Below are 27,086 nucleotides of genomic sequence, written 5' to 3'. Positions count from 1 at the left end.
TTTTGATTGGGTTGTGTTCACAATACCTAATGAATCAGATTGCTTCTCAAGCATACCAGCAAACACCCATATTTCTTGAAGCCAATAGCCATCACACCCAACCTTTATGGTGATGGTAAAGAAAAGGAAAGCCTGCTGTGATTGCATAACATACTAGCACCAGCTTAAAGTGACGTGATTATGCCTTGCATCATGCTATGGTTGAGACTTTAGACCAAAGGTCAGCTTTAATGCCCAGTTATATAAAGCATTTACAGCTGATAAAAGAATGTCTGTCGTTGTCTGAAGTGATTATACGGTAACTATAAGCAGAATTACAGTATCTAAATTGTGTAGCCAAAATCAATCCACAGCAGATTAGAAGTGCTTGTTGTTTTCTGTGATGGTTGGATAACTAGTCAATAAAAAGGCATTTTCATGAAAGGAGATTAGATGGTGTAATTGGGACTGATGCAACAACAAATACTGCAAATCATGTAATTTAAAATAGGTTTTTCATTAGAGAAAAGATGTTGCGAGCTTTGGTGTCATTCTAGACCCACTCCATCCTGTCTTTGATCGTTGCTGTTAGAGAGAAGAAGAGGAGACTTCAGGACACAGAGGGAGGCTGTCAACTCAATGCATTTGGTTCAGCTTTTGAGGACAACCAAACAGACGGCTAATGTCCACACAGTCTTTGACTTGGAGAGACAACGAACAAAGAGGTCTGCAATTTTCCACGCTGGGGTGAGAATCTGTCCACAGGAAACGATCAGTGAGGTCATCGCCAGCCATCAAGCTTACTACAAGCTAAGAGGTAGGAACATCCCTGGGGAGGAGTCAAAAGGGTTAATAGTTGTAGAGTTCATCTCATGGTACCCTACTTTTAATACACCTGAAGGCATGTAGTCTACTGCTGCTACAAACATCCTCCGCTCTCCAGTTAGTGGAACGAAAAACAAGTTTCCATCTGGAAAGTCCTTCCTAATTAAAGACAAAATTATGTGGTCCGTCCTGAGGCAAACATGAACTACTTTGTGAGACAATTGATAAAACATTTGGGAGTTTGAATTATAATATGACCTCAGGTAATGCAGAATAAGATATACTTTCAACCCTCAAATTGGAGAACTCTGTGAACTCTCTTAACATCAAATAGAGCAACTGTACAGTCATTTTAATGTAACCAGACAACAACATAGTGTTGTCACCATTGGACAGCATGGACTCTGTTGTCTTAAGATGCTTCCATTCCTATCCAGACTTTAAGATAGCATTTGTCTGGTTTTGATAATCAAATGATTTTCTGAATTTCACTGTGCGCACAGTACTTCATGCTATTATGAAAACATACATGGTTCTGCCAACCACAACTGAATCCAACTGTAGTGTCCTTGTACAGTAGTAGTAGAGTATTGAGAGGCAAAGAGCATGCTTCATTTTTCAGTGGGCTAATGTTTGTTTTCCTCCAATATAGACACCACGTAGTGGAAATCAACTAGGATTACTCAAGTGTGATTCTACAGGGATATGGGTGTAGGGGTCTATAAAACAGCAGAAAGGGTTTCAGGCTTCAGTTTCTAATTGAGTTGGTTCATTGTAAGGACAATCAATGTCTTTTGGAAAGATGGACTCATCCCTCCAGCTTAAATGACCTGCTATTGACATTCTTAGAGACTGAATTGATCTGCTGGAATTCACACCATAGCGACTGGGTTTAAGACAATGGGATCCTAATCTGATGTGGATCTATATTAGCCGGTAGTGAAGTTTGTGATCTCAAGGGATAGATTCGATTTCTAAAGGATTGTGTTTACAACAATACTCTTGGGAAATGTAGTTAATAGGTCTCCCCTGTTGGAATAGTGTAGAGTTAAAGGCAATGGTTTGCTTATTTTGAAAGTGTAACATGAGGCTTTTGGTAGTTTGCGATGAATCCAAATGAAGTACTTTGATCCTGAATAGAAATGTATTCAGTTTTAGGACCAATGTCTTGCCTCACTGAAGAACTTTATTTTCTTGGGTTAGTTTGCCAGGAAGCAGTATGGGAGGCTTTCAGGATCTTCTTCGACAGGATTCCTGGAACGACTGAGTACCAGAGATGGGTGCACACATGTCAACATGGCTCAGTCTGTGTCTCTGACCTAGCCACGAACTTCAGCAACTCAGAAGAACACATCAGTATGGTCTACAGGGTAAGGATATCATAGCACATAGTGAACTAAATCACTTTGTTTGTCAATCGGATCATCCACAGTGATTGGGGTGCAGATTGCATTTTCTGAAGAATCAAGGTATCATTATCCTTTTTGCAAGACAAATGATCAAAACAGACAGTCTCTCGAGGCATTATGCTGCATCCATTATCACTCACAGAAATGCACTATCCATATGGCCAATTACATTTGATAATACACAAAAATATACACATTTACTGACAGTCCTCTCCAGGGTTGCTCTACATTCCATGCGTGCAGGATTACCAATTCTTTTTAAACGTTATTGCGCTGAGATTGTTTGGTTGACTCCGGTTGTGTTTCTGATTCTGCTCCTACAGAGGATGAACGTTCAGGACCGGAGGCCAGTGCCACAGTAAGTCTAACATACACAATTTTTCATGTTAAACGCTGTTCAAAAGAGCTCTTTTCCCACAACTTTAATTCCACTTATGCACACTCTGTAATGTGCATTTGGTGGATGTCTCCTGTGTAGATTCTCACTGAAGTGGTTCTAAATGGTAGTCATTAAAGAGCCTATTTCAGCTAACATGAGCTGAGAGGTGCTACAATGTTTCAAAAATGATTGGTGCCCTTAATTGGAATAGTTTAGAAATGTATGCATCACTAATCAGCACATCTTACAAGAACCATATTGTACATAATTACAAACTGGCACACACGTACTGGAATTTGCATAATTGTTAATTGACATAATCTGCTCTTTGGTCTGCAGAGAGGTGACTACGGCTGCAGCACCAGACACATCTGAGACAGCAGGTCAGGCTCCAGATCTAGACGTGGACGATCGTACACTTTTGTCTTTCACAGTCTTTGTAACCGAGTGATGATGATTGGTTTAGGTGCAACGGAGGCTGATGTTGTGTCTGAACCGGACGATCATGTGACCAGCAGTGCTGCTCCCCCTGACCATCCTACTCCCACAGTCCTGGATGAAACCCAGGCCACTAAGGAGGTACGATAACACAAAGGCAGTTTGGCTCACTAACAGCTTGTAGACTGATAAGAAAAGCTAACAGAAATAACATGGATTCATAGTCTGAACAGCTGTCATCTAGCACTAATCAGTCAGTGTGTTTGAGCTGGTAGTTTTGAGGCACGTGTTGTGGTAGTACTGGTACCAGCTTTTTCACTGACACCTCTGAACATGACAGGTGGAGATAGTTCCCGAGGGAGCTAGGGTAATGCGTCAGATTAGATGATGTCACTCACACAATCGACTGCACTGATGGGCTGATTGAAGGTCTAGGTCTTCTCCTTCAGAAGACTTGAATACTGCAGGCATTCACAGACCCCGACACACATGTTCACACATCATGCCTTGCTATGTACCTGCATATTATACAATTGCTGCCACCCTCCACCACCCCAGGTTCTCCATGCTATCTTCTGTATCATCACTACAAGATGTTGTTAACGCTCGCCTCAGCCTGCTTGTTAAAAAGTCTACTTCTGGTTTGAAATGATTTCCGTTCACCAGGGAATATTACATCCTATGCACCCTGCCTTGTTAGTGTATGTACTTGTCCTATGCTGGCTACATAGGCCAAGGCAGGGTGTTACCCCTTAGACATTACCACACCACCAGAGACAAACCCATTTCCATTGCAGTAAATGGTTAAATCAATCCTTGAGTGTCTTGACAGAAACTGTTATTGGGTGTCCCTAGGACCCGGAGCTGCCCAACATTGTGCCTGAACAGCCGGTTGAACAGATCCTAGAGTTCAGCATTGAGCTGGTGGACCCCGGCTACAGGGAGCTGCTGGATGACCCAGACTCGCCCCAGTACATCGACCTGTCTCACCACCTGCAAGACCAGGTGGGACACCGTGGAGAGCAGGCTAAACTCATGGAAGCCTGAGCTATACTCTAAACAGTCCCTCATTGATACTTCCAAAATATCTAATGCCCGTTATAGTGGCAATATATATCTTTATTCCAGCTCACCAGTCCTGTATTCTACCAAAACACCAGGTAACCCTGCTATAGTCAGCAACACAAGGTGACCGTGCAGTTGTATCTGTCCCTGTGGCCTGAAAAAGTAGTTCACTGTAAAGAAGCTTATAGTAGAAAGTACCACAGGGCCATGTCAGAGAAAGTGAGCTGATTACCAGACCTCCGCTTGGACAGTGAGGTAAAATAATTTCATTCACTAACAGGAGATCATCCTCTAGTTGTAAGAACAAGGAGTCAATTAGTTGTTATTTAATTGAATCCGACTGAAGATGATTGTCAAGATTGTGCATGCTGTACTAAATAAGTACTTACAGTATCTCTACTGAAGAGCAGTGAGTGTATAATTAAGATCTGTACATGACTGTTTTATAACTTTGTCACCCAGTCATTCTGAGATGACGCGTGTGAGAGTTCACACTTGTCAGCTGTGATGCGATGTGGTGTTGAGATATTGAGGCTGCAGACAGGGCACTCAAAACTAAAAAGGTTTTCATCTTCACTTTCACAGATGAAACACGTTTTTGACAAACTTCCAGGATTTAAGGAGATCAGCGTTTTGGGAATCAGGTGAATCTTTCGCCATGCATATGAAACATGAAACATTTTGAAGTGCTAATGAGAAACGAGGAAGTGTTAGCGGGCAAACAGCGAAACTGCTCGGAACGTAGCCAGTGTGGACATGCTTAAGCATCGCTTGTGATGTTGATGGGAAATTCCACCGAGGTTTTGTCATTTCATCAAAGTTCATTTGGCAAGGCCAGAGTATTCATTTGAATAGATAATGAGCTCATTTTCACCTAAGCTGTGGCTGAAAGTCAGTCGAAACGCCAGTGACAGCCAGTGTTGAATGTTGTGTTCTGACTGACAAGCAGAACCACAGAGCCCATGATAGACGGTGACACTCCAGTTGTCTGTAAAGCCAGTTCACAGTAACTTAAGTATATGTATTCACGTGGGAATAATGTTTAATCGAAAGGAAAACATATACTTATTGTGTCCTTATTACAATGCACCATTTGAGATTGACGTTGGCGTTTGATTAAATATATTCTTTTGAATGTACAGGTGCTCTCTGGCAAAGAAATGAATGATAATGCCATGATGAATGTAATTTTCTCTTACATGTCATTATAACGAAATACTGATTGCCTGTTCTCTTCCCTTCTTCAAACGCTAGCGAGACCCAGGATAGTGATGGGTAATTCAGTTATATTGATGAGAAACATCCTGAGTGGTAGCTGTTTCCCCGTGTGTTTGTGCTTTTCCCTAGCAGCCTCACGTTCCTTTTGTTGGGCTCTGACTCTGGGTTGTGAAAGGGGATGAAATTGACTAAACACAAAAGCCCCTTGACAATTACAGTGCCATCTGTGTAGAGATAACAGGTCAATATAGAAACATGGTCCATATTGTGGAATACAGGACCACTGTCTGCAGAAACAACACTTTTTTGTACAGTCACTATCCAGGTAAACATATCAGACATATGGTTCAAAGTCTGAAAGGGTTGCTAATGCGCCTATAATTTTTGAAGCCAAGCTGTCTGTGGATATTGCGAAGCGTTGTGAATACAATAGTTACCCCTTCAGTCATTTTCCTTCTGTGCAGTGTCTTGTGCTGTCAGACCGCAGCTTCTCTAATGTGATAGGGAATTCACAATTAATACAACCTTTGCCTGATAATCTTTGTCGTGAAAACAAGAAAAGGCACCATACAGAATATGAATGCCATTTGATAATGACAGATTTGCATGACCTCTATTCAGTACACCATCCCACTTATCCAACACACTAGCTAAAATAGGGACTGCTAAGTGGAATGTCTCACAGCATATTCCTGCTGTTGATGTCAGTGTCCTACCAAAATCTTTGGAGTTCTTGTCACCAGCATGCTGTGTCCTGAATGTTAAAACTGTTCTTTCCCCAGACCCGGAGGGGTGTCAGTGCACTATTCCTTGGTTTTCGAGACCAATTCCCTCGACATCAGTGCAGATAGTTCTGAGGAGGCTACTGGGACACCAGTCTCTGCTGGAGCTAGCCTGCAGGACGTGGTGGCCAAGGCTCTGAGGGAAGAAGCCTCTTTACCCGTGGATCTAGACTCACTGAAATTTCAACCAGGTTAGAGAACACAACCTTGAATTTGATTATCCTGAAACAATAGAATGGGACAGGAATGCAATTTTGTCTTTTTTTGTGGTATAAATTTTTGTGTGGGGGGGGGGGGGGTTCCACAGAAAAAGTCTCCCTACCAACTATAGAAACAATCCCCGTAAGTGTGGGATCAACAACTGTTGAAGTGAGTAAACAAACGGTATCTAAATTGTGTACAGTACAGTACAGTGTGTACAGTACAGTATAAATACAGTACCTATACTGTATATATATATTAATGTTTTTTGTGTATTACAGCAGAGGAATATTAATGTTATTTCACTCTTTCATTCTTGTAGTCTAGTGAGCCAGATTCGCACAACGACCTTGAAATATCCACAGCCGAGCCAGAAGCCAACATAGAAAAACCACGTTTAGATCTTCCATTCAGCCCTGTGGAGAAGGAGAATGCTCTGGTCACCCTTCTGGATCCCACAGCTGATCCTGGCATGGACGAGGAATCCGTCTCCTCCGACGCAGCCCAGACAATCAGCACTGCTCCGCCCTCCATCTCTGAGGACCTCACTGAGGCTGAGGGAGGAGACCTCGCTGAGGCTGAGGGAGGAGACCTCGCTGAGGCTGAGGGAGGAGACCTCACTGAGGCTGAGGGAGGAGACCTCACTGAGGCTGAGGGAGGAGACCTCACTGAGGCTGACGGAGGAGACCTCGCTGAGGCTGAGGGAGGAGACCTCGCTGAGGCTGAGGGAGGAGACCTCACTGAGGCTGAGGGAGGAGACCTCACTGAGGCTGAGGGAGGAGACCTCGCTGAGGCTGAGGGAGGAGACCTCGCTGAGGCTGAGGGAGGAGACCTCACTGAGGCTGAGGGAGGAGACCTCACTGAGGCTGAGGGAGGAGACCTCACTGAGGCTGAGGGAGGAGACCTCGCTGAGGCTGAGGGAGGAGACCTCGCTGAGGCTGAGGGAGGAGACCTCACTGAGGCTGACGGAGGAGACTTTACTGAGGCTGAGGGAGGAGACCTCACTGAGGCTGAGGGAGGAGACCTCACTGGGGCTGACGGAGGAGACCTCACTGAAGCTGAGGGAGGAGACCTCACTGAGGCTGACGGAGGAGACTTTACTGAGGCTGAGGGAGGAGACGGGGAGAGCGAACCAGGACCAACAAGTGAGCCAGAAGAAGAGGTGCCGTTTATCACGCACATGATTGAAACCATTAAAGAGGGAATTGGTGAGCTCGTGAGAGACTTCATCCCAACCCCACCCGCGACCGTTGTTGCTAAACTGGAAACTGAATCTACGGATGTCGACCTCTCTCCCAATTTGATATCGGAAGAGGACCTTGCTCCCGTTGTTGACAGTGAGAGTGATCTCAGTCCGGAGGTCAGTGTGGAGTTTGTGTCCACAGCCACTCATCAGATGCTGCTTACCACCATGACCATGAGCCCACCTGCTGAAGAGGCTGACGCAACACCTCCTGTGACCACTCTGTCGGCCATTACAGATCAGCCACCTACTGAAATGATTGGCGACCTTCAAGAAGAAGAAGTTCTTAATGTAATTCCTGGTGAAGATGAGACAGAATTGGTGTTTCCTAGTCCTGTTGGCAAAGGAGCCTCTGAAGAAGAACCTGGCGTAGAGGCTGAAGCTGACGTTCCTGAGCTTGTTGAAGTAGAAATAGACCCAGAAGAGGAAGTTGAGGTTGAGGTTATAGAGCCTGAGGTTGTGGTTATAGAGCCTGAAGAGGAAGTTGAGGGTATAGAGCCTGATGTTGAGGTTATAGAGCCTGAAGAGGATGTTGAGGTTATAGAGCCTGAAGAGGATGTTGAGGTTATAGAGCCGGAAGAGGAAGTTGAGGTTATAGAGACAGAAGTTGAGGTTATAGAGCCAGAGGTTGAGGTTATAGAGCCAGAAATTGAGGTTGTAGAGCCAAAAGTGGAAGTTGAGATTGAGGTTATAGAGCCAGAGGTTGAGGTTACAGAGCCAGAAGAGGAACTGGTGGCTGTAGAGCCTGAAGAGGATGTTGAGATTATAGAGCCTGAAGAGGATGTTGAGGTTATAGAGCTGGAAGAGGAAGTTGAGGTTATAGAGCCGGAAGTTGAGGTTATAGAGCCAGATGTTGAGGTTACAAAGCCAGAGGTTGAGGTTATAGAGCCAGAAGAGGAAGTTGAGGTTATAGAGCCAGAAGAGGAAGTTGAGGTTATAGAGCCGGAAATTGAGGTTATAGAGCCAGAGGTTGAGGTTATAGAGCCAGAAGAGGAAGTTGAGATTGAGGTTATAGAGCCAGAAGAGGAAGTTGAGATTGAGGTTATAGAGCCAGAGGTTGAGGTTATAAATCTGGAAGAGGAGGTTGAGGTTATAGAGCCAGGGTTTGAAGTTATAGAGCCAGAAGAGGAAGTTGTGGTTATAGAGCCAGAAATTCAGGTTATAGAGCCAGAAATTGAGGTTAAAGAGCCAGAAGAGGATGTTGTGGTTATAGAGCCAGAAATTGAGGTTATAGAGCCAGAAATTGAGATTATAGAGCCAGAAGAGGAAGTTGAGATTGAGGTTATAGAGCCAGAAGTTGAGGCTATAGAGCCTGAGGTTGAGGTTATAGAGCCAGAAGAGGAAGTTGAGGTTATAGAACCTGATGTTGAGGTTACAGAGCCGGAAGAGGAAGTTGAGGTTATAGAGCCTGAGGTTGAGGTTTTAGAGCCAGAAGAGGAAGTTGAGGTTATAAAGCCCGAAGAGCAAGTTGTGATTGAGGTTATAGAGCCAGAGGTTGAGGTTATAGAGCCGGAGGTAGAGGTCCCACAGCCAGAAGAGGAGGTTAAAGTAAAGCCAGATGAGGGGACAGACGAGACAGTAGCTGAGGTACCTCAGCTAGAGGATGGAGAGGAGACATCTGAGCCTGCAGTTAAAATTCCTATAACTGAACCAGGAGAAGAAATTGGGGAGGACATTTCTGAACCTGAAATTCCCGAGCCAGATGTTGAGGATGAGGTTTCACTGTCACTGGGGGAACCGGATGTTGAAGTTGCAGAGACTGAAGATGAAAGTACAGATGGGGGAGAGGTTATTGTGCATGCAGCTGAACCAGAGGCAGAACTAGAAGCAACAGAAGGTGCTCTAGATGCAAGTGTGGACCTCAAACTTAAGGAGGATGTTAGTGAGCCCCCAGCCGAATCTATTAAAATCATTCAACCTATGGACACAGTTGAGAACGGCCACTTTGGTGAAGACGCTCTTCAGACAATAGAAGACACAGAGACACAGGAAGCGAGAGGTGAGACGGCCTTCCTTCACCCCGTTGAGGAGGACGACAATCTACCTGCTTGGCCAGGACAGAGAGAGTCTTTGGAGGAGGGAGAAGTTCAGCCAGAATATGTTGGCTATGAGGATCTCAGCCCTGTGGGGGACACAGATGATGTTGAAGTACCGGAAGAGACAGACACTGGTGACCTTCAGCCTGACGAGCAGCTGACTGCTCCACCAGTAACACATGCTGCAGGTAATGATGTGCAGGCCATCATAGCTGTTTTAACTCACAAAAAATACCATACAGAGAGTGAGAGAGCATAAGGCAAAGAAAGAGAGAATAATGATGCAATTAAAAAATGACTTTCACCAATAGAGCTGGGAAGTTACGTTACAGCTAATAATTACAGACCAACCCATGGAGAAGAGATTACTGTTCTATTTTTGGAGTGAGTGCTGCCTGCTGATAAATGTTGTGTCCTGTTTATTATTTGATGTGGAGTAAACACAAATCTTTTGACACCTCGTTAATTACTAGGGCTCACTCTGTCAAGAGACACATTATCATTAAGATACAAGATAGATTTTTTTAATAATTGAAAATAGAAGAATATTTAGAGGATGCTGGCAGCACAAATACATCATCATCTTTACACTATTTTGGGACGAAATTATAAATTCTATGTATAGTATTAGGCAGCTAGCAATGGGCAGACATATTTTATATGAGCAAACCATATGATTGATTCCAACTAAACTCTTTTTCTCAACCCATATTTCAAAGAGGTGACAGCGGCTGTAAATCAGAACACATCAGAGGACAGCAGTCCCGAAGAGACGGAAGAAAGCGATTCATCCACGAGTGAAGAGATTTCTGTAACAGCTGGTTCTATGCTAGATACCATTCCAACCCCACCAGCAGATTCTGCCTCTGTACCTGAGATACCTCCTACAGAGCCATTCATAGACAGCGGGCTCTTCGAGGTAGACGAAGGGGAACCAATCAGCGAGGATGAAGAGGAACCGCAGCCTGGGGTGGTCGTTATAGATGAAGAACTAGAGGAAGTGGAAGAAGAGGAAGAGCAGGGAGAGGCAGGGGTTCAAACTACTGCGCTTCTAGCCCAAGCAGAATCACCTCTTGCTGAGGTTGTACAAGACCTGGCCGCCGAACTAGACCAAATGGATGTGGTGAGCACTGAGACCGTCGACCTGCTGGACTATGGTAGCGGAAACACGTTTGCTAATGAAGAGCATCCTTTCGAGACCACGGCATCTCCACCTCTGAGGTACCTGACCACACCTTCCATGACGACCGCGAGTAAGGGCAGGGAGCTAGTGGTCTTCTTCAGTCTGCGGGTCACAAACATGAGGTTTTCAGATGACCTGTTCAACAAGACCTCCCCTGAGTACAGGTCTTTGGAGAGCACCTTCATGGAACTGGTGAGTAAACATATTTATAGGGATAGAATGCGTTTGACCAACATCTTTGCCTTGAGAATGAGTAGGCGAATGCCACCCTGCAGGCATCGAATGCAGACCATTACGTTAAGGGGCGCGCCCTCTCTTTGTCATCTTATATTTCTATATCTTATATTTGACATCATTAATAGTTTTAGACTGATTCACTCTACCGACCCACAATAACTTAAAGCTGAGACAAACTCAATACAAGGCTCATTATACAGAGCAATGAGTCATCCAAGCTAATGAGCGGAGGAGAATGAAACCTGCGGTTGCGGATGTTGTTACTGGGACATGTTGACTTAGCCTTGAGGCCTGTATTGTACCTACAGTCCCTACCAGGAACCACAGGAGATAGAAAACAAAAGAGCTAGAGTTTCAAATGAACTGAGATATCCCACTTTTTGATATACAATAATGTAATATTGTTTGCTCATCCAAGAAGAAAAGATTTACATGTTTGATCTTTGTGTTTAGAAGTCAGCGTCACAATGGTTTGTGCAGACAGAGAGAAAAGTTTCTTTTTTTTACCTATTATGCTGTCAAAGCATTTGTGAATGTGTGAAAGTGAAAGGTCATTTTAACTTTGTAAAGATAGTTGCATAACAGATGGTCAAATGGTCAAATAAAATATTGTTTACGTTTTTAGTTTTCTTCCCTCCATTTCTCTAGCTGATACCATATCTTCAGTCAAATCTGACGGGATTCAAGAAACTGGAGATTCTCAACTTCAGGAACGGCAGTGTTGTGGTCAACAGCAAGATGAAATTTGCCAAGTCGGTTCCTTACAATGTCACCCAGGCCGTTCACAACGTTCTGGAAGACTTCTGCAGTGCCGCAGCCAAGCACGTGGACATTGAAATTGACAGCGGTTCATTGGACATAGAGCCAGGTATGGCAGTATTGTTGCACTGTTCAGATACTGAGAGAAATATGAAACATGTTACAGTGTGATGTTAACAGTAAATCCGACACGATAGTCCCTGTATGTAATTCATTATTAAAAGTCGAATCTACTACCTGACCAGTATTATGTTAGCAGGAGACAGTGTGAAGTGAACATGTTATTTCTTGTCGATGACATCGATGTTAAGCAACGCCAGCAGCTAAACATTCAAATTCAACATAAGAACCTGCGGGGGGAGAACATCTACCAGAGAATACTAATTCCACCTTACATTTCCCCCTCTGTCTATGTAGCTGACCAAGCAGATCCCTGTAAGTTTTTGGCTTGCAACGAGGTCTCGCGTTGTGTGGTGAACCGGTGGAGCAAGGAGGCGGAGTGTTTGTGTGACCCTGGCTACATGACGGTGGACGGACTACCCTGTCAGAGCATCTGTATCCTGCAGCCAGACTACTGCCTCAATGGGGGGGAGTGTGAGATAGTCCCAGGTCATGGAGCAGCTTGCAGGTACCTTAGCATAACTCGAAGACCAAATAAACTGGAACGCTGTTTACATTATAAGGACGAAATTTGAGTCATATTACATACCTTAACTGTACTCTATTTTTGATATGTTATTGATTGTTTTGATCTTTTTTACTAGCTGGCAATCTATAACTTTTAATTATGATTTCATCAGATTTACTGTTGAATTTCTTTTCTTGCTTTTGTGTTTACATGTTTAGATAAAAGGTGCAACTTACATTACCTCATGAACTAAAGACTGCAATTTGCTTCTACTGTACAACACACACTTATACACACACACACACACACTTACACACACACACACACTTACACACACACCCCAACATGCAGACACGCATGCACACACTGGAAGGCTGTTAATTTCTGCTCTAACCCAGTCTCTTTGACCTCTTTAGATGTCCTGTAGGTAAATACTGGCACTTAAAGGGAGAGCGCTGCAGCGAAGTGGTGGCCATGCCTGTAGACCCCCTCCTTTTCATAGCCTGCCTAATGGGCCTGCTCAGCTCTGTATATGCCCTGATAGGTCTCATGATATTCATGCTCAGTCATTATAGACGGACCAGAGACACAGTGACTTTGGCGTAAGCAGGTCTTTTTTTTCCATGTCAACTTGCTGTTGAAGTGTGTTGATTTTTTGGGGGGGGTATATTAGAAAGTTTCTTTGTACAAATAGCTCATGCCTTCCTCTTGCATCTCACGCTTTTAGTTTTGAACAAATTCACACAGCTTCGAAAACTGAAAACTATTTTAGTAATACAGTTGAAACCTTAACACGTTTTTTCAATAGGGTGACGCACCTTTTATGTAATCGCTCAGCTTGGGGTCCCAGTCTCATGTTGATTTTCTGGAGAAAAACTAATTTTAAATCTCATTAGATACACTCACCTCACCAACTGATGCAAAGAGATATATACAAAGATAACAAAGTATTGCTTTTTTGTCTACATAATGATCATGTTAAAATGATAGTGACAAAGACTCAAGATACATTCTCTCTTTACAGCATTATTAGACATAATGTTTATTTATCCAACATTTATGTCTTGATATACCCAGGATTTATATTTGTAATTTGTAAAGTGGACACATTTCCAACAGAGTGGGTCCTGTGACAAAACTACGTGATAGTAATTGCTAATTACAAGTATCCTTACATGCAAACCTTACCAATTGTCAGGTTGGACCCTGGCTCCTTGATCCTGTTAGCAAGTGTAATTGTTGGAGCAGCTTTTCTGCTTGTCTGGGATTGCGAGGGTTTTACCCCAGACACAGACCCACCCCGGGCCAAGACTTGCCTCCTTTCATTAACACAGACCCTCACCTTTAATCCAGCTAGCTTACATACCAGTTAGGGAAGCACAAAAACAACAGTAAACAAGCCTTACTTAGCCAAACCAAAAGTTTATTATCAAATGGCAATTCCTATGCCCAAGTAATCTTACCGTGGACGGTTTAAAATGTCGGCTGTCAAAGATATAGCACAGGAACCATTAGATTCGTCTCAAACCAATCTATAACAATCAACATGGCACTGATAGGGCTGCCTGGACATATATAATTGAAATGCCCGTGGATCTTTCTTTCACATCTACCAGAAATAGAAATGAGAGCTGCTTGTGCTTTGTCTCAGCGAGTACTGCACCACACACCTGCCTCCTGCCGTGTGCTGTCTACTGTGTGGTCTAGAGCCCCCTGACTAACGTGTCTTCTTCTACAGAAATATCTCTTGTCGTGCTTCACCTTGTGATATTTTCTCCTTGGGATAATGTATAGTTTTTAAAACGGTTCTATTGTTTCTTTTCACATTTCTTATGTGGAGCTGCTGTAAGTGCTTGTAATTACTGTCTGACGGCTTTTATTCTTGTCTTCAGCAGATCCCCTGGAACAGGTTCCCTCCCTGGCCTGACAAGATAGATGGTGAAACAACAGTCAACGCAGCTCCAGGACAAGGTGAGAATAATTTACTAAGATCTTTAATTCAAAGAAAACATTTGGGGAAACAGAGAATGAAGGAAAATCTCATCAGCCCTGTAGACCGATCTGACCACTTTTAGAGCATGATTATGTTCACCAAAACTGGGTGACCCGTCTGAGCCATAGAAGCTTCAGGGCTGTGTACAAAATTGGTTTAAGAGGTTTGTGTCTCCACAACAGACTTAACCACTGACAGAACTAAACACAAAGTCAAACCTCCTGAAGGGGCCCAGACTGCTTACCGTCTGTTTTTCAGCTCTAGTTGGAGGGCAGGATGATTGCCAAGCCGGTTTGTGGAGGCAGAAGCCAGTGTTGGCCTAAGAAAACAGGCTTTGTCATTAGGTGATTAGTCTGCCTCTCACTGATCCCCTTCAGGTGGTGTCACTATGGTCAGGGGACTGGCTCCGCATGCACCTTCTTTCAATTACCCCAAATTCTGAAACTTTCATGGCAAATAAATCCCTTTCTGATTCTGAAAAGATCAGTATGGGATTGTGTACCAAGGACGCAACGCGTTTCTATGAAAAGCAGCTGGGTCAAGATGATCAAATCGTAAGAGTACTTTATAAAGTATACCAGAAACCTTTTGATTGAATACACTGCACCTCTTTCATCCCATGTGCAGGTATGACAGTTGCTGGAAGACCACAGGACAAACACAGAAAAGCTTACCTGACCTTACCAGAAGTCCAGTCATGGATCATGTTGAGGGCCGTGTGGAGAAGAGAAAGGCTGTGTGTTCCCAGTGACAGCCAGGTGACATTCCTCAGCATGGTCTCTGAGACTCCTGTCTCTGCGGGAACCAGAGCCTGGGTTTAACAAGGAAGGAGCCAAGACGTTTTCTGACAGAACCCTTTCAGACAAACTGTGAACATTCATGGCCTGTCATTTCCATCTATAGATAAAGGACACAAGACTTACATGAGTTTTGACAGCATCGAACAAGCTGTTAAAGCTTGTCAGTGCTCACTGGACTGCTAATTGCTATTCCTTTGTACATGTGTGTGGAGATCTATTTTTGTGTAGTGGACAGCTTGGAAAACATGCATATAATTAGAACTTTAGGCAAACTGAAATGTTTTATATTGCAAGAATGAGTTGGTGGTGGGTGTGTGGTAAACATCAAGCACAGCCCATCTGTGTGGGTGATGCATATGGTCAAATGTCCTGTCTGTATGCGTGCAGTAATGGATCTGAAGTACTGTCAAGCTACTGCGTATACACCTGAGTTTTCACCAAACAACGGGCTTATATGATGCTATAGAGATGTCACCCTGAAAATTAAGTGTTTTGGTAGGAGAGTTAAGAGGCGGAGAGAAACATGGAATGCATTTATTTCATTCGTTAGATCAGCATTAGAAAAGTGACAGTGAAAAGGCAGTATACAAGGAATGATTGTAATTGCGTGTTGAGATACAGAGCACAGAAAAGCCAGTCATTTTGTTGTACGGTACAGGTGATTCCAGGAAATCCCACAGTAGTACACTTCACTCTGTGTTTTCAAGTGATACATAAATAAATACTTACAGTAGGTCTTAACTGAAGACTTGCTTCAGACACAGCGGCGTAAGTGGATAGATCTCACGCATTCAAACAACCAAATCGCCTTTTCGCTTAAGCGTCAAAGGGAATGAAAAGCTAGGGCACATCACGACTATCAGCCTTACCTGAAGACAGTAATTGTAGTCTTAAAGGAGATTGTCTCTTAAAAGCGTCGCTGTTTATGACAAAGGACGTCCCTTCTCCTCTTAGCCGTGTGTGTGACTAGATTATTGCTTAACTTTACAGCACGCAAATAACCGTTTGAATCCAACAGAGATTTATGTGCCCGAACCCTTGGATGTTGGAGTAGAAAGATTTAATTTTTGAAAATAAAAGTGTACATTCCATTAGAAACATTACACTCTCTTTGTATCATACAATATAAAATATGTACTGTGTGTACCGGTACGTGTCTAATGAGAGGGTTTCCATGACAATAGGCTACCTGTGTACTGAATGCTGTTAGCTTCATAGTCTCCCTATCAGTTTACCAATCTGTAATTGGAAACAGCTCATTTCTGCTCTCACACATTTGGTCCAACTTAGTAACTCTTGAATATCTCATGGTATGCATGATTCACATCTAGTAGTTCAACATTCCAACAATTAAGTCTGATTAATACACGTAAATGCCATTTTTGTTTAACAACATTTGAAACCAAATGTTGTGTCGATTATTCAAAAACAATAGGCAAAATTAACTGTGACGACCAAACCCCAAATGGCATTCCCAACCGGGTCATGTACCGGGAACCTGCCGTTCTTTCTACACCTTTTGAAAAAAGGTGAAAAATCTAATCACACATTAGAAAAATAAGACAAAACCAACAAATAATGAAGACTGAAGGAACAAATCAACTAAATCAAATTACATTCGGTTTGAAAGACGAGGTAAAGAATTTTACAGTTTTGTCAAATATATCTTAATTGGAAATTAATAATGCGTGCAGTTACTGAAAATAATCAGAGAACGTGTCACGAGAGAGAACAGAGATCCAATCTCCTTGTGCAAGTTTTGTCCTGAAAAACTACTATATAAACAGCTGAAGTGTGAGTAGAATTATCAACAAGCTGTTTAAGCCGGCAGAGACCACAAGAAGACTGTAGTGTAATCAGAAAAGAATTATTATAAACATCTATGAATTAATACTCTCAACCTTTTTGGGGAGGCAGCTTTGAAATAGTTCCTACTTTCCTACTTACCCTATTTAGTAGTAAGGCCTCATAGTTTAAAGTTGTAGAAATATTAAAGAAAACAACCCATTAGCCTGACAAATAAAACTGGACGCATGTGTTCCTCTGCATACGGTTCACTGCAATCCCTACTGCCTCAGACTCAAATACACAAGAAGATTCCAAGCCAGCAAGATCCCCCAAAAACTAAACAAAAACAAAAGACAAATTAACAAAAGCAGTTCTTTCATGAATGCAGTGCACCCAGTCAGAACATGGAACAGTATGCCTGACTGCACGCTGTGTGGGTCCAGTGAGCGGGTGCACTCTTCCCTTTGCTGTGTGTGTGTGTGTGTGTGGCCCATGGTGGGAGTTGGAGGCAGAGAGCTACTTGAGGAGGCTCTGCAGCATGGCTGTAGCGTAGGTGGGCCGGGCCTGGTGGCTCTCGATGGCGCTGCGCAGGTACTGGACCCCCCCACAGCGGTCCCAGATGTCCTCAAACTGCCGGGCCAGGATCTCCGCCCCCCTCTTCCTGGTCAGGCCCGTCTCCTCCAGGCTCAGTTCACACATCTCCATGTCATCTTTCCCTGCACACAGCAAGCCATCAGTGGCACAGGAGCAGCAGCTGGTGAGATGACGTCAGCTGGACCAACACGTAGAACATCCCCCTCTCAGCTGAGTCAAAGCTTGGACTCTGAGAACACTCAGGTCTAACTTAACACAACACAGTTTTAACTTAGAGAACACACAGTTCTAACTTTGAAAACACTTAGTTCTAACTTAGAACACAGTTCTAACTTAACAGAACTAGGTTCTAACTTAATTCTTCCTTAGAGAACGCATGTCTATGTGTTCTCTAACTTCCTGCCTCTCCCCAGTGTAGGGCCTTGGGGTGACTGACCTGCCACCAGCAGGATGGGGTGCTTGTCTGGGTGCAGCTCCATCTGCCGGGCGATCCAGGGCCCGTCAAAGTGGGCGTACCACCAGCCCTTCTTCTTGTTCTGGGGATCCTTGTACTGATCGCCAGGCCGGATGAAGGGGATCCGGAAGTAGCGCTGCTGCCTGTTCATGGCCACTTCATGCTGCCTGGTAGGGATGGGCGGGGCCGGGTTCTGCTGGGCTGTGAGTGGGCGGAGAGAGGTGCTATGAGGCAGTCTTTAGGCAATAGGAAGGGTGGGAGGGAGAGGGTAGCAGCTATAGCTTGTGGAGGGGGGTCAGTCGAGATCATAGAGGCTCTGATCAAAGGGAGAGCACATCAGTACGACAAGAAGCATGGCACGTGTTTGTTACATAGCTTTAAATCTCCTCTCAAAACATTTAAATTAAATATTTTGCATATATATGCAAAGTGGAGCGTAAAAAATAAGGGATTGAGCAGGGATACAAGAGGGTTTCCTATGCAGTACAGGACTAGGGGAGGACAGGGACATGTCTCAAGCTTGTTTAAGCAGCATAGCAGTTCCAACCACCACATCTTCAGAAACTGTTCCATCTCCACCAAGAAGATGAATTCTTCCCATAAACCTTCCACAAGAAATAGCAAAAGCAAATAAAAAGGTTATGGCATCAACTGATAAAAAAAAAAAACACCTTTTGGATCCCATCACCATTCAAAACGTTCCCCCACACACACGACGCAACACGAAGACGTAGCAACCGACAGAAGACTGACCTGAGGCCTCCCTGACAAATGCACTTAAAATGTTAACTCTAAATCTGCAGGCTGGATGCCAAAATACTACTTGCACTACAAACACCAGTTTCCTCGGTTCCCAGCAACCAACTGACTGAAATCATGATGTACTTCACCCAGCGTTTCAACTGGCATTTGATGTTCTCACTTTATGGTTTTCCTTCAATCAGAAACCCATCTCTAAGTGCAGAAAATGCCTCCAGTTTTCTGCTCAACTGAAGAGTCTCTAAGGAGTTTCTCTTTCAATCAGCGTGTAGACTTCTCCTGGTGTCACGCTCCACACCCCAGCCCAGTTTAGACAGACTGCCCTGAACGCTCCCCACCCCAGCCCAGTTTAGACAGACTGCCCTGAACGCTCCACACCCCAGCCCAGTTTAGACAGACTGCCCTGAACGCTCCACAACCCAGCCCTGTTTAGACAGACTGCCCTGAACGCTCCACACCCCAGCCCAGTTTAGACAGACTGCCCTGAACGCTCCCCACCCCAGCCCAGTTTAGACAGACTGCCCCACCTCCAGGTTGCTGCTTTACATTTGCACATGTATTCCACATCCATAACAGCTGTAGCACACCACCCCCTCCAAGCATCCTCAGTTTGTGAACAACGACTCGACATGCCTAATGATCATGTCTCCAGTCGATCACTGCCACAAAGAACTGTATCTAATTACGGAAATTGGCTGAGAACGACTGCTGTGTATACCGCCTTATCAGAACCGGCATGCCTCAAAAATGGAAACTATAAATTTCAACAACAGCCATTCATGTGGAATCACGATCACCTTTTTTCCACAAAAATGTTGAGTAAAGCTCTTTTGACAGAAAGCTTACTGATAACCCATAATAACCCATCTCACGTCATGACCCATGGTTAGTGGAAGGTTTTGTTTAGAAGGGCTGTTAGTCGTGATACATCGTGGAGTACCACTTACATGCTTTTTTCACAGGTGAAGGGGTATCTGAAAGTAAACATGCTTGGTTACACAAATACACACGCAACACATGTCGGACAGAGGAAACATTGTAATCACGGTAATTATGGAGAAGTACAAAGAAAAATGAACTTAACAGTGACGAAGACTATAAAGAAGAACATACATTTGTAGAAAATAAATATGATTCCCCTTATGCAGAAACGCCATCAGTAAAAACACCAGTTTTATAATAGCTAATGGTGCCATACTAATCAAACCATTATCTATCAAAACATTTGCACTTGGTCTGTGTCTCTTGAATGGATGAGATGGAGCACCAGAGTAATTGCTGTCAATACTGTGAGAGGAAGGAGCTAAATGGTTAACATTAGTGCACATTATCCCAGAATATGCAAGCATTTCCTCTACATATGGCTAGTCATTGTGTCAATGTTCACAGTGTGACTGAACACACAGAGACAGAGAGAGAGGATGGATGGATGAGTATGGTGTGTGTGTGTGTGAGTGTGCATTGGAACCCAGTCCAATCAGTAGTCTAAACACACAGTGTGTCTGAGGTCTGCTAGGGAGCAAAGAGCTCTTTGTCGTCATGACGACTCCACGCATTGCAAATGTAAATGAGGAACAGTTTGCGGAGAACCGAAGAACCCATTTCCGTGTCTAGTGGAGCATGAGTGCGTTCCACAACGTTGGAGAAAGGTCAGCCTTAGGGGATGGGGGTACAGGGGCCCCTCACAATGTGAAGGTAACAGCACAACTAGGCTACTTCTTCACTCCTGTCTGCCAACGCTACTAAGACCTTAACAGAGAGATGGGCGCCTGGTTCCATCACCATAGTTACACTTCCTTGAAAACAAAGAGAAGCTTAACCCCAGAGTACACACAACACAAGGATAGTGACAACACTATTTAGCAGAACGGTGTCGTTGTTGTTACGTCCCCCCCCCCAAAAAAAAATCTAATGAAATAATTCAGCTGATAAACGATAAAACACTCAGAATCCATCAGAATTTAAAGCGCCCGTGCATTTAGAATGGCAGACAACATTGCTGAAAAACTTATTGCCGAGGTTGGTGTGAACTTAAATATAGTTACTAGGGGCTGGGGAAAACTTTTCACATTTGAATTGCGATTCAGTCTTCAAGTTATTCATTCATCAATTATTTTTAAAATATAAATCGCAAAAAAACGTTCGATTTTTAATCGAATTGTGACCCCAAGAATCGTTTTGAATCAAATCGTGAGGTACCAAAAGATTCCCACCCCTAATAGTTACAGTTATAGTTAGCCTATCGTTATTCTCATTGAACTAACAGTGTGGTCACGTTGCTTTAAACACAGGTGATGCATGGTGGTCTCACCATAGTCGGTGACTGACTTGGGGGCCCTCTGCTCGGTGTCCGTATTGCGTTTCTTGTTCTTTGACTTCCAGGCGTGGTAGACCTTCAGGCGGCGGTGAAACTCCTCACGACAGGCTGCTAGGAGCTCGATGTCTGTGGGGTGAGAGCAGGTCTGGGTTACAGTGAGGAACCCATACAGGGGGTGAGAGCAGGTCTGGGTTACAGTGAGGAACACATACAGGGGGTGAGAGCAGGTCTGGGTTACAGTGAGGAACACATACAGGGGGTGAGAGCAGGTCTGGGTTACAGTGAGGAACACATACAGGGGGTTAGAGCAGGTCTGGGTTACAGTGAGGAACACATACAGGGGGTTAGAGCAGGTCTGGGTTACAGTGAGGAACACATACAGGGGGTTAGAGCAGGTCTGGGTTACAGTGAGGAACACATACAGGGGGTGAGAGCAGGTCTGGGTTACAGTGAGGAACACATACAGGGGGTTAGAGCAGGTCTGGGTTACAGTGAGGAACACATACAGGGGGTTAGAGCAGGTCTGGGTTACAGTGAGGAACACATACAGGGGGTTAGAGCAGGTCTGGGTTACAGTGAGGAACACATACAGGGGGTTAGAGCAGGTCTGGGTTACAGTGAGGAACACATTCAGGGGGTTAGAGCAGGTCTGGGTTACAGTGAGGAACACATACAGGGGGTTAGAGCAGGTCTGGGTTACAGTGAGGAACACATACAGGGGGTTAGAGCAGGTCTGGGTTACAGTGAGGAACACATACAGGGGGTTAGAGCAGGTCTGGGTTACAGTGAGGAACACATACAGGGGGTGAGAGCAGGTCTGGGTTACAGTGAGGAACACATACAGGGGGTTAGAGCAGGTCTGGGTTACAGTGAGGAACACATACAGGGGGTTATCGTCCCTGGGAATTCATTACTGTGACGGCCCTCTAGCAGAGATGGGAAGTAGCCTACAAATACTTAATTACTGTACTAAAGTAGATGTTTTCTGGCATTAGTAGGCTACGCTACTTTACTTCACCATTTATTTTTATGACGTTTTACTTTTACTGAAATATTTGTAGGCTGCTTTCTAATTTATTACATTTTGAAACCAGGTTCAAAAAAGGTTTACAAGAAAAGTTTGGAAAGATTGAAAATATAATCTCGAAAAAAAAAGGTACGTTATGGATGAGAAGGAGGGAGTTAGCGTCAAAAAGGATTCCTAGCGAATGTGCTGCGTCTATAGTGTCTTTTTGTATTAATGTAGCCTATTAATATGATGTCCAACAGGTAGGCTACTTTTTACTCAAGTATATTTCTGAGACCATACTTCTTTAACTTGAGTGAAAAAGTGAAATCTGAGTCTTTTTAAACACGAGTATCTGACTTCTACTTGAATGAAGGATGTGTGGACTTCTGCCCGCTAGGCCTTCTGTTTGTCTGTTTTGTGTTACAGACGACACCAGGACACACGGGTGGACAGACTGACGGAGACTAATGACACGGAGATGTGAGATCATCAGACAATGCAGAAATGTATTGACCAGATAGACAATGACTGATGCATATATCTCAGACATGTTGAGAATTAAAGTGGGATTAACGGGTTTTGTTTTCAAAGGACCTTTCCTATCAGATTCTGTATCTGGATGTGACAGGCAGGGTTGCCGTATAGGGGGGGAAGTTTGGACAATTCCAAGGGCTCCTGACTGACAGGGGCCCCAAAACATTGAAAAACGAATAGAAATTATATTCCTGGCGGCGCCCATGGTGACAGGGTCATAATGTCATCACGACAATTTGATGAATAAGAGCGAAACTTGCAGCTTAATCTTAACGCCAACAGATGATTTATCAAAAGATACATCTGGGTAAAAATACTCAAGTTGTAGTTTGTCAAACTGTGCCTATTTTGGCAGCAGTGGTGAGGTGTTGACAGAGCTCCATGTGTATTGTGGTCATGGCCCTTGGTCTCCCTGGTAGGCAGGTGGCTGCAGGCCTGTTAACTGCTAAACTAATCATTTCTTTGTGCCCTCATGGGTCAGCACACGGGGAGACTTCTTCTCCTTGCCGCTGTCGGCCTTCTCTACCAGCTGCTCCAGCCTCCTTCAAAGCAAAAAATGAATACAGAATCATTCTCTGGAAGAGTGCGAGCCTAGCGATCCGACGTTAACAGAACTGTGCGCGGCGCTGTTCCGACAGCAGATCACGCCGACTCAAAATCGATAACCGCTGATGAAACAGTCATGTATGCGCTAATGAATTAAAGAGCACAAACCCTCAGGCACCTAACAGAACGTGCAGATGTTTGCTAAATGCCTAATTGGCTCCTCCCTAAGGATGGTCTCTCCCAAAGGTCCCACAGCTTAACAGATCTTCAACTGGTCCATGGAGGGAGGAGGCAAAAGGCTTCTCACCGCACGAGGTGTTGATGGCGTCCCTCAGCTCAGCGTACTTCCACTTGCTCAGCTCGTACTTCTTGGTGCCTGCGGCAGCTTTGGTGGCCTGTACCTGGGGGCTTCTAGAAGGGGACAGACACAAACAGGACAAGGGGGTTACCACAACACACCACGCGCTGGGGGGGAGCCACGGAGAAGAGCAGGGACGTCTCAAACTCAGGAGTCACGTGACTTTCACCTCAGGGTAAACACAGACATTTTAATTGGGTGGTAGTTTGGGGGAAGCTGGGAATTAAGGTGAAGCTTAGCATTTTCTACAAAAAACAAGATGGAGCATTCCAGGGGGTGGCTTGACTGTAATGAGGGCCATTGCGTGGGTGGATTTGTTGTTGGAGAAATAAGGGGAGAAAACAATCTGGAGGTTCTTCAGAGCAGTACTCATTCTGCTGAAATACAATAATTGGCCTTTTGAGGGTACTTCTCTCTGGCTGTGAGCCTGTCCGTAGGCCTGTGTTTCTCTGCAGCCAGGTACTTCTCACAACCCTCATTAAGCCACAACAGGGATTTGCCCCGTTTAGAACAACATGGAGTAAGGGCGGGCCTCCTACCACCTAAGGCCTCTCACTCTGTAATCCCATTGGCTGGCTGGGCCTCTTCACCAGTACAACTGTTCAGACACACCGGGCTATTTTGGGTTCCCTGAAGCTCCCAAAGCTGTAACCTTGGGCTAACGGGGCAGTCCCCTTCTGGACAGGACTTCCTGTCGCCATGTGACTCAGGCAGTCTGAGGTAGCATGAGCCAATTAGCAGCACACACAGTGAGTGGTTCCGGAGGTCAACTAGTGTGTGTGTGTGTGTGGTCTCTAGGTAAATGTCACTCAATCACACTTGCTGTGAAGGTGACAGGGCCGGAGGTGGTGAGGCCTGGGGGATATAAGCTGCTGTAGTGGCTGCAGCAACACCTGGCCCGTCACCACAGGGACACGCCTCCACAGTTGGCACGTGGCATGACAGGGACACGCCTCCACAGTTGGCACGTGGCATGACAGGGACACGCCTCCACAGTTGGCACGTGGCATGACAGGGACACGCCTCCACAGTTGGCACGTGGCATGACAGGGACATGCCTCCACAGTTGGCACGTGGCACTTTCCTCCTGTCTACGCACTTACTCTTTGTTGTATTTAGATTGTTGCTCATTTGAATTGCGAATTAATTGGGTTATATTGTATTACATTTCACGGAAATAAAGTATTGATCATTACTACAATGATTCTAGAATCATGCGGATTTATACGTCATGAATGTCACAAATTCAACCACAATCATAGAATTTCAGAAAGTGTAAATCGGAAGAGATGGTGTGAGATTGACAGATTTCAGTGCCGATCGAGTGGGAGAGTGAGTCGGAACAGCTACCCACCTAGCCAGAAGCTCAGACATTTCCTTGGCCATTTCCTCCCTAAAAGAACATGGTGATTCCAGTACACAGCAGTTAGAACGCCAGTCAATGTCACTACTAAGCCACTGTCAACAGCAGTACCAAAAATAAAACACAGTTTGCACACAGAACCACCACCCACAGAGGAAGACACAGCAGCAGAGGGGAAAATACTCAGAAACGTGTGTGTGTGTGTGTTTGACCTAGGAAGGTAACACACTCTCTCCTCCTTGTCGCTCCCTGACCAGTAAGGCTCTGTGCCTCTACACTTCCCAGGGGGCTGTCTGGTGATGGAATCCCACCGCTGTGACATATGGCTTGTGAGGCGTGACGTAGCTCCAGCGGGAGACGCTAAGCCGCCGCCATCCCACCGCGGGAGGCCTCGGGCCGCGCTGATTAAACTCATCACTCCTGTTGATTTAAGCATCCAAGCGTTCTATATTTACCCTCATCTCCTCCATTAAGAGCCTCTCACCAAACATGTCCCAAGTCCTAACAGCTGACAGAAACAAACCTGGGCCCAACGATTTTGTCTGTTTCACGTTTCTTTTGGGGGGGTGATTACCTGATGAGAGAGCATATTACCTAGGGAAAAGGTGAGGTTGAAGAGTAGAAATGTGGAAAGTAACTGAAACGGCATTGAGAGAGCAGGCATACTTGATAAACACTACTCTAAAGAGCGCATTCCAGGTGCAGATTAGATGGGAGTGAAGATGCAGAGAGAGTGCAGAGCGTCAGGGGTTCCCTGTGGACCACATCCAGCTGGGGTCGCTGAGGTTGTGTGCAGTTCAGTTCAGGGGAGATGCAGAGAGAGTGTGAGAGAGGATGTGAAGGGCAGGTCTTTGTGTGTCTGCCGCTGGTTTAAGTGCTATGACGTACTGGGTATTAGTCAGAGAAGACGGACTACTCATTTGCACCTTGCCAGAAGAAAGTGCATTACACAACTAATTCAAAAGTGCGTGTAACTTTATGTAACACAGGTACTGCGTTGGTTTAAGAACTTTCACTACGGCGTCTGTCCTTGAACTAAGCTCTCTGTGAGGGTGTGCTGGAAGAAACGGAGGCCTGAATTGAACCTACATGGTCAAGCTCTTGAGGACTTGAGTTCCAGCAGCGCTGTAAACGAGAGAAGAACAGGATTACAACGGAGCACTAAGTATACAGGAAGGGGGCCAATGGGGAACTGGAGAGGGTGATTCCCTGTCCTCTGTCGGTCCAGAATGGGTCATTACCCTCCCAATGCTGTCAGATAAAGGACAGATCAGGCCCTTGGGAAAAACTTCATTCTGGATGGAAACAGGAAGGCATAGATATGTATGTCTGAAAAAAGAAACTAGACAAGCCACTCTGACCCAGATTGACGTTCACAGTCATCCTGCCTGTTTGTTCGTGAGTGTGCCTTTGTCACGGTTCAAGTTTGCGGTTTATCTGGCAGATTGCAACAGCATGCGGGCTGGTAATGGGTGAGCGGTCAAGGGCAGGTGGGGATGGGATAAGGGGTTAAATCTCTTCTTACGTAGCTCTCTCTGGAGACGATGGAACACCTGAAGAGCCGTTACTGGGAGAGGAGAAGAGAACACATGGTTACACACACACACACATACACTCAGAGGAGAAACCAGCCCGTCTCTTCAAAACACCTTTGAAGGAACTACATTAACAACAGCCAGTATTCCGATCACTGCTTTGAATCTGTAGGGCTGTGTGGCCGTGGTGGTGATTGGGGCTCCAGAGCCCTGTGCTCTCCCAGCTGCCCTGGGGGCGGGGGGTACCTGCGCAGGCCTGTGTCGTAGGGGCTCTCCTCTGGGATGAGCTCAGACTCGCTCTGGGCGATCCTCATGGCCAGCTCCCTGTCTCTGCGCTCCTGCTCCAGGATGGTGGCGCGAGCTGCTTCCTCCTCACGCTCCGCCTCCATCTGCAGCTCCATCTCCGCCTGCACACACACACACACACAATGTTAGTTCCCAAACACACACACATGTACACACATGTACACCCACCCCATCCCCAGTTGATGGGGGAGGCAGGCTGGCTAGAAGGGCTGAGCTGGTGCCTCTGCCTCCCCTGTCGTAAGGTGCTCCTTAGAAGGGCTGAGCTGGTGCCTCTGCCTCCCCTGTCGTAAGGTGCTCCTTAGAAGGGCTGAGCTGGTGCCTCTGCCTCCCCTGTCGTAAGGTGCTCCT

The 27,086-nt window shown here is 45.1% G+C and overlaps 2 protein-coding genes across 2 annotated transcripts in view; one reads left to right on the top strand and one right to left on the bottom strand.

The window, feature by feature from the left end:
• Positions 1–3,045: 3,045 nt before the first annotated feature.
• LOC124469035 (interphotoreceptor matrix proteoglycan 2-like) lies at positions 3,046–17,178 on the top strand. Its single transcript, XM_047022119.1, has 13 exons — positions 3,046–3,171; positions 3,886–4,035; positions 4,159–4,190; positions 6,096–6,286; positions 6,403–6,464; positions 6,619–6,873; positions 7,240–9,763; positions 10,295–10,950; positions 11,644–11,863; positions 12,172–12,382; positions 12,799–12,984; positions 14,278–14,353; positions 15,003–17,178. Exons 1-12 carry the CDS (start codon positions 3,046–3,048, stop codon positions 14,315–14,317), a joined length of 4,653 nt encoding a protein of 1,550 aa, XP_046878075.1. The 3' UTR covers positions 14,318–14,353; positions 15,003–17,178.
• Positions 15,696–27,086, bottom strand: part of LOC124468418 (unconventional myosin-VI-like) — a 27,285-nt gene continuing 15,894 nt past the window's right edge. The window contains exons 18-26 of the mRNA XM_047021123.1: positions 26,679–26,839; positions 26,423–26,464; positions 25,987–26,022; positions 24,889–24,927; positions 23,484–23,587; positions 21,082–21,213; positions 19,718–19,744; positions 17,994–18,212; positions 15,696–17,679 (exon numbers count right to left, since the gene is read on the bottom strand). Coding sequence (XP_046877079.1) covers positions 17,480–17,679; positions 17,994–18,212; positions 19,718–19,744; positions 21,082–21,213; positions 23,484–23,587; positions 24,889–24,927; positions 25,987–26,022; positions 26,423–26,464; positions 26,679–26,839 — 960 coding nt within the window. The 3' untranslated portion in view covers positions 15,696–17,479. The remainder of the gene's footprint in view (positions 17,680–17,993; positions 18,213–19,717; positions 19,745–21,081; positions 21,214–23,483; positions 23,588–24,888; positions 24,928–25,986; positions 26,023–26,422; positions 26,465–26,678; positions 26,840–27,086) is intronic.

The sequence above is a fragment of the Hypomesus transpacificus genome, chromosome 6 (genome assembly GCF_021917145.1).
Source record: "Hypomesus transpacificus isolate Combined female chromosome 6, fHypTra1, whole genome shotgun sequence".
Taxonomy (NCBI): Eukaryota; Metazoa; Chordata; class Actinopteri; order Osmeriformes; family Osmeridae; genus Hypomesus; species Hypomesus transpacificus.
Note: the sequence above shows the minus strand (reverse complement) of the source record. Positions and strands in the feature narration are given on the sequence as shown.